Source organism: Dunckerocampus dactyliophorus, chromosome 6 (genome assembly GCF_027744805.1).
Source record: "Dunckerocampus dactyliophorus isolate RoL2022-P2 chromosome 6, RoL_Ddac_1.1, whole genome shotgun sequence".
In the NCBI taxonomy this organism is placed as follows: Eukaryota; Metazoa; Chordata; class Actinopteri; order Syngnathiformes; family Syngnathidae; genus Dunckerocampus; species Dunckerocampus dactyliophorus.
Genome location: NC_072824.1, coordinates 13,095,439 through 13,112,541, shown reverse-complemented (window position 1 = coordinate 13,112,541; position 17,103 = coordinate 13,095,439). Strand labels below are relative to the sequence as shown.

The 17,103-nt window shown below is 40.5% G+C and overlaps 1 protein-coding gene across 2 annotated transcripts in view; it reads left to right on the top strand.

Annotated features, from left to right (window-relative positions):
* The window catches only part of usp43a (ubiquitin specific peptidase 43a), a 125,636-nt gene that overhangs the window by 16,906 nt on the left and 91,627 nt on the right, over nt 1-17,103 (top strand). For both annotated transcript variants that reach the window (XM_054779837.1, XM_054779836.1), the window contains exon 2: nt 3,679-3,837. In XM_054779837.1, the coding sequence (XP_054635812.1) occupies nt 3,679-3,837 (159 nt within the window). The remainder of the gene's footprint in view (nt 1-3,678; nt 3,838-17,103) is intronic.

Genomic DNA, 17,103 nt, shown 5'->3' with positions numbered 1-17,103 from the left:
TTTTTGCCTGTCACAAAGGAATCCATCCAGTCCTGTTAAGTTGGATGCACCAGGATGAGGTGAGGGCTATTTTTTTGTTTTTAAGTCCAGCCCTGTATATGCTGTGATTAGTATTATTTTTGAGAGGAATGGATCTGGCACTTAGGGAAGACAAAGGTTTTGGAATAGCATGAGGTAAAATGGAAGGCATGGAAGGTGGGTATATTACAGCTGAAGGTCATGACCCCCTGCTTTGGAGGCAGCACAGGTTTTTGGCTGTGCTTTACATTGTTCATCTCAACTTTTCATAGCTGGGATTTTTCTCCCTTTTTCTGGGTCACTGTCCTGTTTGTCCTGCCAGAACAGAGTCTTATATGCAACTATGCAAACATAGTTAGTAAGGGTGTCACAAGATCTTAATCTCTCACGAGATTAAAATGAGACAAGATTTCTCGTTCAGAATAAAAATGTCTCGTGGACACTAGGCCTGAGCTAGCAATAAATCAATTAATCACACAATAAATTAAAATAAACTCCATAATTTTGCCGACATCAATATATTGCCATGTCTGTTTTTCTCATCTCTTGCCTCCGCGAGGCACTAAGCTTCACTCTGTGCATTGGTTTCAGTGCCTTTGCACATTTGTTCCATAAATCAATGGCATAAATGGCGTGAGCGCTTTTGTCAGTCATATAGTCTCTTTGTCTCGGTGGGTGGAGGTGAGGCCGCTAACATACACAGAGTGCAGAAGAGCGTAACATAGTAGAAATCAAATTAGTAGATTGTAATATAAATAATTTAAAATATTTTTTATTGCACTTTTCTTAAAAGTAATGTTAAAATCTCGTCTCGTCTTGTTCTCGCAGACGCACTCTCGTGTAACGTCTCGTGAACTGTCTCGTAACACCCCTAATAGTTAGCATAGCTCTATACAATTTGATTATTACTCAATTGCTGTCATTTAACATTATCGCGATCAGCACCAATTTCCTTAATTTTGGTGGATCAGCGATCAGCCAATCTTTGCAAATGAAACCAATCTTATCCACCGATGTTATCTACCTACGCAAAGGTCTGAAAGTCAGCCACTGTCCCTTTTGCTCTGCCAGACTGACAGTTTGCAATCGAGTTAAGGCTAGAGCCAGGCAGTAGCCCGCTGTTGGCGCTCATGGCCAGTGAAAAGAGCAAAGCTACTACGAGGAAAATGATGGCGTTCAGGGCATTGGACGACCAGCCATTTGTCACCATGAGAGGTGAGTCCTGTGTGCTCAAGTCCAGCCACCCTCTCTGCTCATCAGTAGTTTGGGTGTCAAAGCGGGCGTAAAACTCATTCAGCTCGTCGGGAAGTGTGGTTTGGCTGGACGTGGCTACGCTACTCCGCTGTCGATACTCTGTGATGTGCTGGAGCCCCGCCCACATGCGCCGAGGGTCTGAGGTGGAATAGTAGCCCTCCAGCTTCTGTCTGTACTGTCTCTTGGCCTCTACATCAGCAAATGTCTGTGACGACTATAAAGACCCTGACGGAAAGGAGTCCGTCATGAACGGTGGAGTCATGAACACTGACTTTAAAGGAATAGTTTGACATGAAGTTGTATGACATTCCCATTTGTTTGATGATCTGAAACATTTAAGTGTGACAAACATGCAAAAAAACCCCAACAACAAGCACTTTTTCCACACAACTGTACATTGTGAACAAAGTGATGGGGACTTAAAAGAAGCAAAGCTACCTAAGTAATAATAGGTGCCCTCATGGTATGTTTTCCCCTTAGGTTTGCGCTAATCTTCCATCTGTTTAGCTGGTTTTCAATACAGTAAATAAAACTCACATGGCGTTCTATCACACAGGCACAGCAGATGGTCTCACTTAGCCTGGCAGCCGCTGTGACTCAATGCAAGCATCTCCGGCTCTTTAGTTAGATACTTTAGTTTGTATGAAGAGTAACCAAACTGTGTATAAGCACATTTTTATTTATGTTGCTTTTTTGGGGGGGGGGTGCTAGTTTAACAGCCTTTATTCTTAATACAAGTATGGCTTGTACCTGTGAGAGAGCAGTTTGTTGATTTAGCAGAACATGATTGGTACCTAGAGCGGTTACACTTCACTGGCCATATAAATTGCTTGGGTATAGTATAAAGCGACAAAATGTTCCACAGCTAAGGTGACAACAGAGGTAGCCATATCAGGTAATTTTTATGGGATTGTAGTACAGTAGCACACTTGACGCCACTTTTGTGTGACATGACGTGCAACCCTGGTATGGTATTTTTAAATTATAGGCTGGTGTGGTGTTACAGTCAACCAGACACAACACTGACCTGCCACAGCCAAGAGGATGAGGCGTTAATTGGAATCAGGTGATACATAGAGAGAGGCTGGTAGTTGTGACATTTAAAAACTCATCATTAGGCCTGTCATGATAATCGATTAATCGAACGATAAAAAAAACAAAGTCTAGAATTTTGCCAGCCACGATAAATTTACATGTGCATGTATGCATTTTGTTTTCGTCGTCTCTCTTTACCACACAGTCTGTATGACAAGACGAGTCACTCTGCATGTGCATGTGCGCATTCTGGTTAAGGGAGTAGACAAGTCCGAACATCTACGTGGGTTGATCTAACAAATCTTAAGTAACGTTGCTCAAATGTAGAATTGCTACTACGGATGAGCTGGATACGTTTTGGACGAGTATCCATTACGGATAATGCATTTTTGCCGAGTATGAGCATGAAACAAGTACAGAGTACGTCATTATCCATAATCATGATGAAGGAAAATCCTCATTGGGTAACTCTTCAAGCTCTGTGATTGGCCAGTCACACACAGCGATCACTCCTTCCTAGACAGACTCGTGGCAGCCAGAGAGAGGAGCCATGTCTCTCACTCTTTCACACGCATTTGGCAAGACAGAGTTGAAAACGGCTAGTGTCGCGTTGGTCACTGCCTTTTTTTAGGTTTTCGTGTGCACCACAATATGCCATTTTATGACATGGACATGTGCGGCTTATAGTCCGGTGTGGCTTATATACAGTATGTACAAATCTGTTTTTCCTCTAAATTTTGTGGGTGCGGCTTATACACCGTTGCAGTTTATACACCGGAATTTATGGTATATTGCACATAGTAGTAACAAAACCAATGTTTTAATAGCGGTAAGCAGCAAACTGCTCAGCCAGCATCAGTGTTGCTGATGAGTTCTTTGTAAACAACAGTACAGCAGGTGCAAGACTCAGGACTCACCAACAGCTGAGTAGCACCACCAACACTTTAAAGCGCATGCAGAAGTAGATAAAGCTGCTGCATGCTAACCACTAATGATATTTCAAATACAGTCTTGTGGAATCAATAAAAAAACTACATCAGGAGGTTGCCTACAGCCACAGCTGTTTTGCTGTTTTTTGACCCAGCACTAATTAGGGACTCTTGGTTATTTGCTTTTGACTCGTGGTTATATGCTTTTGTAGTCCACATACCTGGCAACAATAAGACACTCCTTGGTTAATATGATCTGTGCCAGTAGGCAAATTTCAGCTGTTGCAACATACTATACAATAGACTGAATTCTTAACCAGCATTCGTCATTATTATGACATTCCCTAATAGCTTTAACCATGTCTGTAGGTCTGAGTCTGTTTATTCTATGACACTCCAGATTACCGTCATTAACCATCTGATTATGCTGCCTTTCTTTCAGAGCATTGTGGCCAAATATGGCACTCAGTTTCGGGGCAACTCTCAGCATGACGCCCTGGAATTTCTCCTCTGGCTGTTGGACAGAGTTCATGAAGATGCCAAAAACCCAAACAACAACAACAGCAGCAGCAGTAGCAACAACACCAAAGCCAACGTCAAGGTGATGTCATGTTTTGTCAGTGGCTTGAAACCACAATGGTTTTGTGATTGTATTAATGACTAACAATTACAGCATTTAATGGCAGTTTTTACTCCTCTTTGTGTTTCTGGAATTTAAATTTTGTAATCTTGAACTTTGGAAGGATTTGTTTCTATTAATGCAGTGAGAGGGAGTGGGTAGGGCAGACACATCATGATGTTGTCTCAGACATTTTATCATGGCACAGGCCGACTTATAATAATATTTATCTTTGCAGAAACATTCTGTACATTGGAGAACAGTTCAGTGTCACTTTACGGGGCTAGTTCTGTCCAAAATGTGAACAGGAAACACTTTTACAAACATTAAACTTTTTCTTTTGTTGCATACTTGTCAATACAGGGTGCTCTCATTCGTATTCCGAGCACCCTTCTTCCCTCCCTGATAGCGTTGCTAATAGAGGCATGCTTCATATGCCAAATACACATCTTAAGGCTATGACGCTCATTAAGCTGCCAGTAGATGCTACGATAAAGCCAGCTTTGCTCCGCTCATGCAACCATGGAGAGACCGGCTTTTCATAGTAAGGATCATCTCTGATTTAAAAAAAAAAATTGCTGATCCCCTTTCTACACAGATTTCATTGTATCAGACAATAATGTTATTTTCAGTATAGTGCTGATAATGTGACAATGTTGGGAATCCCAATTTAGACCCACAAGCTTGTTCAACGCATTTTTTGTACTCTACTTGCATTTTGACCCATGAATACGCTCGTGCGCTTTGCTGCTCTCCAGGTACACATTTTGTTGCATTTCACTGGTTTCAGCTTCAAGTTCAGTCTCTGACACCGGATTATGTTTGTGTGTCGATGCACCAGTGTATGCTGCACTGGCTCACTCCTCCCCCTGCAAACCCTCTTGTGTAGCGTGATGTGCCCCTCCAGAAAAATCTAAATTTGAGGACCCTAAAGGCTGTGATTGATCCACTTGTTGAACATTATTTATTGTGTGTATACAACTCATTCAAGAGAACACAGCTCTCCGCCACCTTTTTGTCCGATTTTGGATCACATTTTTGTCATATTGTGCAAACGCAAACAATAGCTGATTCAGGTGTCCCTGCTTATGAGAATTCCAAATTTGGCTAATCAAATGATTTAGACAAATGGTTCGCCATAAAAACTAGACGGGGCAAGTTCAGTAGAAATGACTGAATGTTGAAATATCCTAGAAATCTGTTGAAGTTTATTCACTGAATGAGGATCAAACCAGCAACAATGTGGTTGTAAGATGACCACTCTCCGAGCTGACCAATGACACAGAATAGGGGATGACATTGAACTTGTCCATTTGATGTTGACACGTTTTGAAGCACTTGAGAAATGTGGGAGTAGTTGGCGGACAAACAAATGGCAGAATTTGAAATGTTGGGATGTAAAAATGGAAAATGATTGTTGAAATGTATAAATGTTGAATGATTACAGCAAGACTGAGAATCGAACTAAACTAAATACAAAAAGAACAAATAGAGGGAAGGTGGTATTGGTGGGAGAGGAGGGCAGGAAATGGTCTCAGAGGACTTTTTGCCTTTCAACTCCACCTGGGAAACAGGCTGATAGAGGTCATCAGATAGACCTGACCAGAGACTGTATGCTTGTCAATACTCTTCTTGTCGAGTTCACACACATGATTGGTGCTGTGTCCACCAGTTTCTTTTCACTTTTTCCCATTACATATTACTGTATATGATTATGTCTGAATGCTGTACCATTGAACTATTCAGTTAGCAACCCGTGGACCTCATGTGGATCAGGAGTGATCCGCAAGTTGCCCCGACTGTGGGTCATCCAGAAGAAAAAAAAACAAAACATTTCACAAGCCCTTGGAACATTTCTGTGAAAATTCCTATCATAGTATAGGCTATGACATTCAACGTAGCATGGCAACAGTCAGGTCTGGAGGCATACTTCAATCACCTTCAGGTCCTCGGTAAGGCACTTGTCGTCTTGGAGGTGTGTCTAGGCTTTTTTGCATTTTGGCAAACTGCTATGAGGTCCAGTTTCCCAAGGTAGGGGGTCATGCTCTGCTATACAGTGTAAAATGTTGGAATTCATGTTTTCCCCAGTGAACCGCAGCTCCCCAGTTCCAGCAGCACTCATGCAGCCCCAGACTACCACCATGCTTGACTCTAGGCAAGACACAATTTTCTTATGATACAATACATCTGACATGTTCTACTGTAAAATGCAATCGGTTTGTATTGTGGTAGAGCAAAAAAAAAATTCACTTGCAGTTATGTGCATGAATCAGTGCAAAAGAGAGTATCCATGGGTGACCAGTCTGGGCTGTACAGGGCCTTTCAACTAAAGCACCCTGGGTTAGGCTTTGGCCGGCAACAACCCCTCCCTTCCCAAACATGAACGTGTTAAGCAGTTTAGAGGATAGATGGGAATGGATCGATTTATTTATTTGAATTTCCACTACTCAAATAGGTTGAATGTGATTTGTGGTGTTGCTCTGTTGTGGGCTCGAATAAGAGACTTTGATGGTATTTTCTTTCCCATTGTCACCTCTGTGTAGACATTTTGATTCAATTGCAGTGCGACGCCATCGTCTCCCAAAGAAGTACTATAAAACCAGACATATTCAAAGGGGTTTTTATTCCAAGGCTGTTGTGTTATAGGTGAAAGCGGTCTGAGGTTGGTCTATGGCTTTGTTAGTTTATAGCTGAATTACATTAGTCTGGACAGACATTGACTGTCCCGTGCTGCACTTATTGCACCTGCTCCATGAGCAGTGTCACCAGTTATACAGCTTCGCCCATGTAATATTACGTAACAAACACAAAGGCAGCTCAGTCATGTTAATTCGCCTTCCAACAGGATCTTGCTAAACCTGCTCGGTTTCACTCCCATGCTTCACTTGGCACCACATATGTAGCATTCTGTAGCAAGCTGAGATGAGGCAACAACAGTCATGGCTTTTTGGACACTTATTGGGGCAAATTTTATCAGTCAGAATTTGAAAACTTGATAAAACCAACTGTTTTTTTTTTTTTTTTTTTTTAATCAAGCGAGTCAGACGGACAAGTTTAGGACTGTTTGGCCTAGGTGGAGGCGTGTGCTCGACTGAGTGTCAGTGTAGTTTAAGAATTGCGCCACTTTGCACCCTAAGGCTCAGCAGATCTTGAAACAGGCAGAAGGAATTTGGCAGAAATCTTCATGTTGTGAGAAAAGAGCAGAAAACGTTTGCTTTTGCTTGAAGGGTATGAATCTCAACATTTAGAGAGTAGTTTCATTCTGCCTGAGGTCCAGTGTGAGTGAGTTGGATGTCAGTTGAGTACATGTAAGAACTCCTCCAATTGAGCCGACCGACAGACAGCATTGCATTTGGTGGTTTACTGATGCCAGTCTAGCGCCCAGGCATTATGTATGCATTATTCCTTTTAAATGTCGATAGTGGTTTGGCCTTTTACGGCCCAGGGGGTTTAACTGTGACGGAGGAGAAAAAAAATCCTTTGGGCCCCCGCAGCCAACTGCAGAGACTTTGAAATCGGGTCAGTGAAAACGGTACAGCCAGCCAGCATGTGAGCGGGCCCTCTTATCGACATGGACAGAAATAGTGAGTTTGATAGCTCTCCATGAGAGTTTGCCCCCATGTTCTCCAGGGTAGTGCTGGAGGAGGGGGAGGCGAGAGGGCAAATGTCGATGCATGAGACAAGTCAGATGACAGGCAGCAGTGTTGCATGGTGGGAGGGAAGAGGCTGATGGGTTTATGCCATAAATACATTAATGCGCTCCGGTGATTTCCGTGCAAGACGTGAATGCATATTTTGTAGACGTACCGTATTTAGTATCTGATAAGAAAAGTATTTTTCTGTAGAAAAAAAGACTAGTTGTCTTGTATACAGACTCAAGATTTACACATGCTAACAAAAAGACAGACAACTTCTCACCATGCGAGTAGGAGCTTTTCTTCCTGTCACTCACACACACCAGTGCCCTGGGGAGTTGCAGCCTGGAAAAAAGTGTCAAAAGACAATGGTGCTCAATGAAGCAGAGTCATCAAATAAGTGTTGCGCGGCTAAGAAATATTACATGAGATAATCTTAGCTCATATTATAAATATTTTAAATATATCATATTATTTAAAAAAATTATAATATATACAAAAAACTTTGTGACTTTCCTCCATATAATACACTTCCTACAATTTTGTTACTGCTGCTGTGTGGGATTGAAGCAAAAGTAGACTTTGCATGGTTGTTCTGTGTGACCTGATTGATTTCTTGTGTTCTTGTTGCTCTGTTGCCGAAAGAATTGTGACTTTGGTTGAACTATTTCATTTTAAAGCCGTAATCACTTCCTGATCTGATGACATTTTCTACAGATGTAAGCAGCTGGAAATGTTAAAAAAAATAATAAAGTGGATAGGTGAAATGTGATGAAACGTGGTTTGACATTACACATAACTGAAAGCAATGTTTTCCATTTGACCAGCCAGGTTCTCCCAGTAACAGTTTGTATTAGCACATAGCATTTTTTTCCTCGATGAGAAAGTCATTCACAAAGCTAAATGAGCTCAAATTCGCCCCCTAGCGTTTCGGAGGTACACAGTCTTTGGCTAACGATCGAATTAGAGTGTACAGTATGTAAATTGGACGTCAAGTTGAAGTCTGAAAAATGGAGAGACCGAACTATGTTCTGAAATCTAACTGTTTTCGTCCATGTAAATGTAGTCTTGGGCTTACGTTCATACTGCCGTTCAAGTCCGATTTTTTTTTTTTGCTCATATGTGACCTTCATGCAATTTTCTTCTTGTCAGGGTGAACAGTTCAATTCCAATTGTTTCAAATGCGGGCCTCTTTGTATCTGCATATAAATCCGATATGTACATGTACATTCAGTTTGCATATATCCAAGCTATGTCATTGGAAAGCATGTTTTTTGCCATGCGAGAGTTGGGTACTCCTCGGTGTTTGCAAAAGTTCTTCTTGTCATCTGAAAATTATTTTTAAAATCTGTGTCAGTGAAGCGGCTCATGTCAATGTCCCACCACTCCTGGCTTTGACATCCACCCACATGCTTCTCGGAACAGATGTTGCATCAAGTTCCCCACAAACTGCTATAGCCTAAATTATTGCCCTCTTCCTTCTGTCAAATAATAAGTGAAATAAGTGTCGAGAAAATTTTGACTTTTCTTGCACAAAATCCCTGAAATTGCCACAAATTTACCAAAACTGAGATGCCATGTTTACCTCTGAAAACACATTCACATGCGTGTAACTTCATGTTTTGTGTGCTTGCACCTCACTTCCTAAACACATTGTGTTCACGTTTTGTGCGCTTGCGCCTCACTTCCTAAACATGTTGTGTTCAAATTCCACTAAATACAAGTTTAATTTTATTGCAGATGTCTCTACATCTGAAATACATTAGAGATTAGAAAAAACAACAGAGCAAACTGATGACCGCTGAGAAAAAGAGGGACGAATGAACGTTAGTGAAGATTGGCACGGCCCTATGAAATTCGTTTTATTTTTGCTCAAATTCAGTTTTTTCCTTTTTTTTTTTAAGAATTCAGATTTTACCGTTTACACTTATTTTGCCAGCATAGAGTGTGTACTTTTGTGACAGTAAGTTAATTGTTTAATTAAATACAAAAATCCTTACATTTTTTGATGCAATAAATCATTGGACAATTTTGTCCGGTTTGTCAGAAACGCATGTATCTTGGCTAACTTTTGTAACGGGATGTCAGCCTCTGCACACATTGCAACAAAATTCTCAACAACCTGTAATACCCGTGCTTGTGGTTCAGGAAGATGTAGCCACCGATGCAATTCCAGTTGCTTTACCCTATTAATCTAAGATATTTTTATGACACCCTTATTTTGTTTACACAATTAGACAGGATATGGTGAACAGCGGTCTTATTTTGAAGGGTGGAAGTGTGTTGTTGTGTGTGTTGACATGCTGGGTGTGAGAGTAAACTTTCCTCTCGTCCTTATTTCACTCAGAATTTGCACGACATCAGTGCGCATCGTAAAACGCTACACGTTACATTAACAAGCGTTTAAAACACAACACGGTGTACACACACACACACACACACATACACACAAACACACACACACGCACACATGCACTCGCACACAGACGCACTAGAAGTCTCTGCTAATCTAAAATAATCCAGCTATTTTCCATCCACGTTCCGTAAAATAACTTTTTCTGCCAACTTTCGCCGGTGTTTCAGGTTGTCGTTTCGGCATGTTTAGGTCATGAGGGGGCGGGTTGGTATTTGTGACGAGATTCCGCCACGATTGAGTGGTCGGAAATACTTCCCCACACAAACACTCCTTCTCCCCATGATGACATCCTCACATTATATCAATTTCCGCGAGATTCCGCTTTTAACAGTAGAGTCCTTTTTTATTGGCCAAACCTGTGATTCCATCTGTGATTCCGTTATCGTGAAAATCATAGTGCCCTATATTGGACAGAAAGCTTTTAAAATGGATTTGTTCCATGTGGGACTAACAACCAAGTAGTCTGCAGAAAAATGATAAGAAAGAAAGTCACTGGGATGTACCCTTCAGTGAGTGTACCACTTACTTTATGTAATGCAGGCCGTTTGTCAGGTAGAAGATGGTTTACATGGATAAACCTCAATGTGCATGTTTAATTTAAAAGATTACCCAAATCTGACTTTTGCAGGGGAACTCAAGCGTGACAACAATCCAAAGTAAACTCTGCATGAACTAAAGTGTAAAGTAGACAGGCGCATGAATCAATGCAAACATCATTATTGACAAATAAATCTGTTGTTTGTAACAACGGAGCATAGAAGGGGCGACCTGCCCGCTGCCAATAAAATGCCATCACCGAGGGGAGGTATGAAAAATTAAAACATGTCCTCTCTGTTTAAAATAGAGAGGGGGAGAAAAGCCAAGATCGACATTTTGAGTAGCAGCAATCCCATTCATTTATTGTTAGCTTTGGTGATTTAACACACTTTGAAGCTTAACTTAAAAAAAACAAGGATGACTTCCCAAATGCCATCCTTAAATAATTTCTAAAACAGATTTTACTAACTGCGGCGGTTAGCTCTTTGTGGTTTCTCCCTGCAGACGTGAATGTAATTACATTTTAGTCCAATTAACACCAACGCCTGATTATGCTGTATACAACATACAAGGAGTAATGGATAACATTTGCACAGCCTTTAAGGCTCAAACAAGATGTATAACACCGCTGGCTGGTGCAATAGCCAATGACCGGCATAAATGCTGCTTTTTCACGTCTCCTTAGGTTTCTGCTAATTGAACCAGATAATCTCGCTGCAAGGATTTGTTGTTCAACCTCAGAAGTGTTTTTTAGAAGTTAATTAAGTTTGACTAATTTCCCTCCCCAGGAAATGATTAATAAAAGAGAGCACTTAATGACAACATGCCACAGATAAAATAGCTACAAAAGATATGACGTCTCTTAGAGTGTCAATCAAAAATGAAAGATAAATGTATCTTTGTAAAGGCACAGATGCACACACACAGGCATGCATGCCTGTGCCCTTTAAGGAATCATATGACTTATACAGGTCCGAACATTTAATAAAAGCCATTGATATTTGAAAAGATGTTTTTCTTTAACTAGGCTATACACATTTGAGACAGATGAGCTGGGTGTCCTTACCAAGAAAAAGTGGACTGACAATGCGGCTCAAATTCAGGCCTTTTGAGAAATTATACTGGCATAATAAATAGATTACTGGATCATTTTTTGGGTCAAAAAATTTGATAGAAATTCAGTACTCTTTAGTTTACTGCTCAGTTGCAGAGGTGGTGTTCTAATGAGGAGTACTTCATAACATTCATCTGCTGCAGCATTCAGGCAGGAAGGTAAACACTTGAATTTAGAATGAAGGATGCAGAATGGATCATGTGCCTCTCTAAGGTAAACTGAAGAGAATTTTATTTCCCACCTCCTTCCCACTAATTTCACAGGTGCTGAGATGAATGGTGTAAACCTGTGTCCGCATGAGCGTGGATATTTTTAAAAACACAATTTTCTTTGTGTTTTGGCATTTTGTGCACGAGCAAACTCTCACATTGTTGGAGAAACATTGGTACCAAGTCAACATTTGTGAGAGTGTTCTAGCTTGCCTCCCTCTGTATGATGTCTCTGTCATTCCTTCACATCAACTGTTTTTTAAAAACCTTTATTCAAGTGTGATTTGCAACAATAGCAGTTTATTAAAACTTTTCCTCAATTCCACATTTTTTTTTGTGTGCCTTTTCCGGAAGTGACTTTCTTCAGTCTTCTCATTGGTCAATGTGGCCTTCAAGTGAAAGCCATATCACCACATGTTGGTAGTGCTGCCATTCCAGACCCTATGAGCCTTGCTACATATCATGAAATCTGATTTCTACATATATCTGATCAAAGGATTTCAATGATGTAATGAGTTGATATGTTGATGTAAATGATGGGATTACAACAATTACTTACCAAACTACAGTGGTGCCCATACATTCATTTATATAGACATACATTTGGACCACCACAAACCTATTAGGTGGGGGACTGCACCATAACTCCTCCCATGCAGTACTCATTAAAAGTGAAAAACAGGAAGCATTTCTTGCACCATGCATTTACTTGGTAATCAAATGGTAATCAAAGATCCAGGCGTGCAAGCCACCTCCACAAGCCAGGGGAGTGCGCATTACCCCCGTCGTGAAAGGCGAGGTGTGGAAGCATGCAGAACACCTCCACGAGCATGCAGCCCAGTCTTATGACTCGCGGTAGTCATAACTACCAATAGTGCTAAGAAGACTGTAACACTTGGCACTTTCCAGTGAAATACCTAAAGTATTTGTATTCTTTTTTTTTTTTTTTTTTTGCCTTTTTAGAAAATTACATGGCAATGCATCATGGCCAATTATGCAAATTAGATGCTGACATCATTTAGACCAGGCGTTCTCAAATGGTCTCAACCTAGAACCCACATTTTTCATAAGGTTGCGATCCCATTGTTATTTAAGTCATTTAGTATATTCATTTATTCTTTCATTTATTTATTTTATTTCTATTTTTTTTACTTTTATTTAAACGATTGTCATTTTTTTGAAAGAGGAATTTATTAAAGCATTTTGTCAAAGACATTAGGAAGACACTGCAATTGGCTGGCGACCAGTCCAGGGTGTACCCCGCCTGTCGCCCGAAGTCAGCTGGGATAGGCTCCAGCATACCCCCGCGACCCTAATGAGGAGAAGCGGCATAGAAAATGGATTGATGGAGGGATGGATTAGGAAGACAATGATAACTACATGCTAACTACATGCATATAAAAAACGGCTAAATTCAAATTAAATATAAAAATTGCACTAAATAAGAGCACAAACTCAGATATTTCACTCATAACTGTGCAATGAACATATACCAAGAAGGGAGATGACTAAAATATTGCTCAATTTTACTTCAATATCAGTCAGAATAAGACAGTTGCATATTACATATTTTAATGTAATTTTTCAGTTGCTGTCTGCGACCAACCCAGAGTGGATCTGTGATCCACTTTTGGGTCTTGACCCACGAGTTGAGAACCACTGATCTAGTCGACCCTCAACCCCGCTATCCACCACCACAAATAGATGGAAGTCCTGTGGAAAACATGAAACTGTTGCTGCAATGAATGCAGTAGTAAATATCCGTTTCTATTTGTGCCTTTTTTCACGTTTACAAAATCTGACAGGGAAGCAGCAAGGGGAAGGATCCACAAATCCTTCGAGGCATTTCACACCTATTTTTCACACTCATTACACCGGTCATCTGCTCTATGATGTGTGTGTTATCCAGCACTGGTACCACTGGTGTGCTTCGTAATTGAAGATGCAGGCTGCTTGTTTCAACGTTCAGTCACCGCTGCCACACCCACATTTACAGGTTTGTTTTCCCTGAGTGGCTGTGATTTTCTGATGCCTGTGCGCATGTGGAACAGGATATCTGAAACATTTCCTGTACAGCTGATAAACGTTTTTGTATATTCATAGACAGTGTTCCACATCTAATTGATCTCTATGGGACATGTTGTTTTCAATGTTGAGGTTGAGCAAATGTCTGACCTTCATCAAGATACCCCTTTGACCTCTCTTCCTCATCTTGTGTCATTTCAAAATTAAAGCTGTGCTTGCTTTGCCAAAGCATAGTTATCATATGAGTGATGCCAGCATTTGGGAGCTGAAGTACAGTACTATGATCCCCTCCCTTGGGAAACTGGGCCGCACGGCAGTTTTCCAACATGATAAGGATCCCAAACACCTCCAAGATGACAAGTGCCTTGCTGGGGAAGATGAAGTATGTCTCCTCCAGACCTGAACCCAACTGAGCACCTTTGGGACATTCTCAAGCGGAAGGAAGAAAGGTGGAGGAATGCAAGGTGTCTAACATCCACCAGCTCCACCAGTGATGTCATCATCATGGAGTGGAAAAGGATTACCTTACTACCTGTTCATCTCTGGCAAATTTCATGCCATTGAGGATTAAGACAGTGCTCGTTAACAATGGTGCTCACACTAAATTTGGACTCAACTTTGACATGTACGCTCTAAGGTGTACTCACGTGTTGCCAGCTATTGAAACAATAATGGCTGTGTGTTGAGTTAGTGTTCACAGCAGGTCATCTGTCATGAGGCCATCAGCAGTCTCTTTGAGTGCCAAGTGCGCTTGCACACTGCTGCTTTCTATTCTTTGAGGATATTCAAGTTCATCCACGATCAAACACTTCAATTGGATCAATCCTGTTGACAGGCTAATGAATTTTCTTGCCTTCATCATGGTGAATGTCTCCAGTTTGTCGTGGTCTAAATCAATATTTGTCTGCAAATGAACCCCTCCGCTGAGAGCCAGCTCTCTGCCATGCTACTGAGCGGAGCCAGCTTTGGCGCCCCTGAGCCCTGCCAGCGGCTCTTGTCTGAGGCTGCTTAATTTTTGTTCTTGCCTTTGTTTTTTTGGCCAGACAGACATCTCCATAGCAACAGCCAGAGTTGCGGGTCTTACCGCACTAAGCTCTGAAATGGAACAGGCGCAAACATGCTTTTTTTTCCCCCCACAGAGAAATAGTGCCTAAGAGGAGACATATGCACAGAGGTGCTATTTGCCTTTTGTCATATCAAGTCTATAAATATTTGTGCTGTTTCTGTTCTGTGATGGACCCACGAACTGGAGGTTATACAGGATTTAAAATGCCTGTGCTGTCTGTCATTATCTCACAGACCATCTTGTCCTGTAAGCCCTTCATGAATGGGCTGAATGAACAGCGTCCGTACAAAAGGAAAATAATTGTTGTGAGTCAGCTGCTTTACTGCTCGGACAGCGTTTCTCTGAATGGATGCCGACCTGTACCCCGCCCCCAACACATGCCCTATCTATTTTGGTCTCTTAGTGTCGTGTAGTGTAGTGTTTTTGCCACTACATTGTCAGCGTTGGCTGTTCAGCTTATTTAGCTTAAGTTTTTTAATTGTTATTGGCCAAATCATATCCAACAACACCACAAAAACCATGTCAAAGCAATTCTTGTCTATTTTTAAAGAAATTGACTCACTCGATTGCTTTCTTATCGATATCCTACATACCCATATTGAACGCATTATGCTTCTTTTACTGTGAAGCCACTGGATGCATTTCACAAATAAACACTGTTTGTGCAAAATAAGACAGAATACTGTAATATGCAATACAAGTTATAGCAAAAGTACCATATTTATTTTCAACATTTTGTCTACCAAAATAATCATTAACAAATCAAAACCAATAGTCAGGTAAGCTAACATTTTTTCCTACTATCAGCAAGTAAGACAGGTTATGGTTATGGTTTAATTTATTTCGAACATGCATGCTGTTTACATTGAAATGCTTCATGTTACAATTCACAATTCCACATATCCAAAAAGGAGTAGGAAGAAGCAAAGCATATTTGATCCTATTCCCGCTCCGTTTCACATGTTCACTTCCTGTATTCAACATGCACAAATTCACTATTTGCATTATTCATCCATAAAATAAAAGCAGTTGTCTGTAAAAAAAAAATAATAAAAAATAAAAAATAATCCCTTGTTGCTGTCTTGAGCGATGCCATTCCCCAATGCAATTATTTGTGGTCTGGATAGCTAAAGGTTTCCGCTTGAATTCCACGCTTTTTTTTTTTTTTATAGTCTTGCCCATCCGATCCGGTACCGATCCTTTTTTCTTTTTAATAATAATAAGCTTTTGTTAAAAACATGTATTTGTGGAATTGAATATGGTTATGAAAATATCTCTTCAAAGCATTGAAAATAATGCAACCAAAGTATTGCAGACACAGTGAGTCAGGTCACTAATCTAATAAAAGTCCATCCAATAAATGATAAAACTGGAAAAAATGGGAATGCAAACATACTTTTAGGGTGGGATTAATCATATGACATGGTTATAGATCAATTTGTGGTGCGATTTAAAATATTACATTTTTTTTAACACTCTTTTAGGGCCCTATGAAATCCATTTTATTATTTCCCAATTTTTTTTTCTGTTTACATTTTTAGAATTCACTTTTTTACCTTTTCTACTTACTTTACCAGCATAGAGTTCTGTAGTTCGTTGATATCATTGCGTAGTGCTCTATTTTCCTCCATAGGGTTTTTTGCCTCCTTAAGAGCAAAATGTAAGGCAGCATTACCATCTTGTAGTACCTTGATATCATCTTGTAGTGTCTTGGTATTCTTGAGCAGTGCTCTATTTTACTCCTTAAGGTTTATGACTTCATCATGGATCTCAGAGAATCTCTTCTTGAGGCTGTTGTTCTGCGATTGTACATTTCCAATCTGTTATCAGGCCTCCTAGTTTGCGCCTTATTTGTGCTACAGATTCCTCCTGTTGCTCTTTCATCTCCTCCTTCAAGGCACGAAATAACATCCAATGTTTGGCATCTACAAGTAAATTATGGTGCTGGGCCCGCACGTACATTCTTCAAGTCGCCATCTAAAGTCAAATCCTCCCCATCCATCAGCCAGAATGGCGTGGTTTCTGATTTTGGATCCGTATTTTGAGGACTGGTACAATTTTGCTTTTTGTTTGGCATTGTTGCTAGGCAACCGCTAGGCAACGGGTTAATCTCAATAAATTCACAAATAGGAATTCAATTAAATAGTGCTGGCAACTAGGGGTGTCTTAGAATAGTCGACTAGTCGATGATTCGATTCGGAGAATTTGACTATCAGTCCCACAGTTGAATTATACAAAAATTTTGT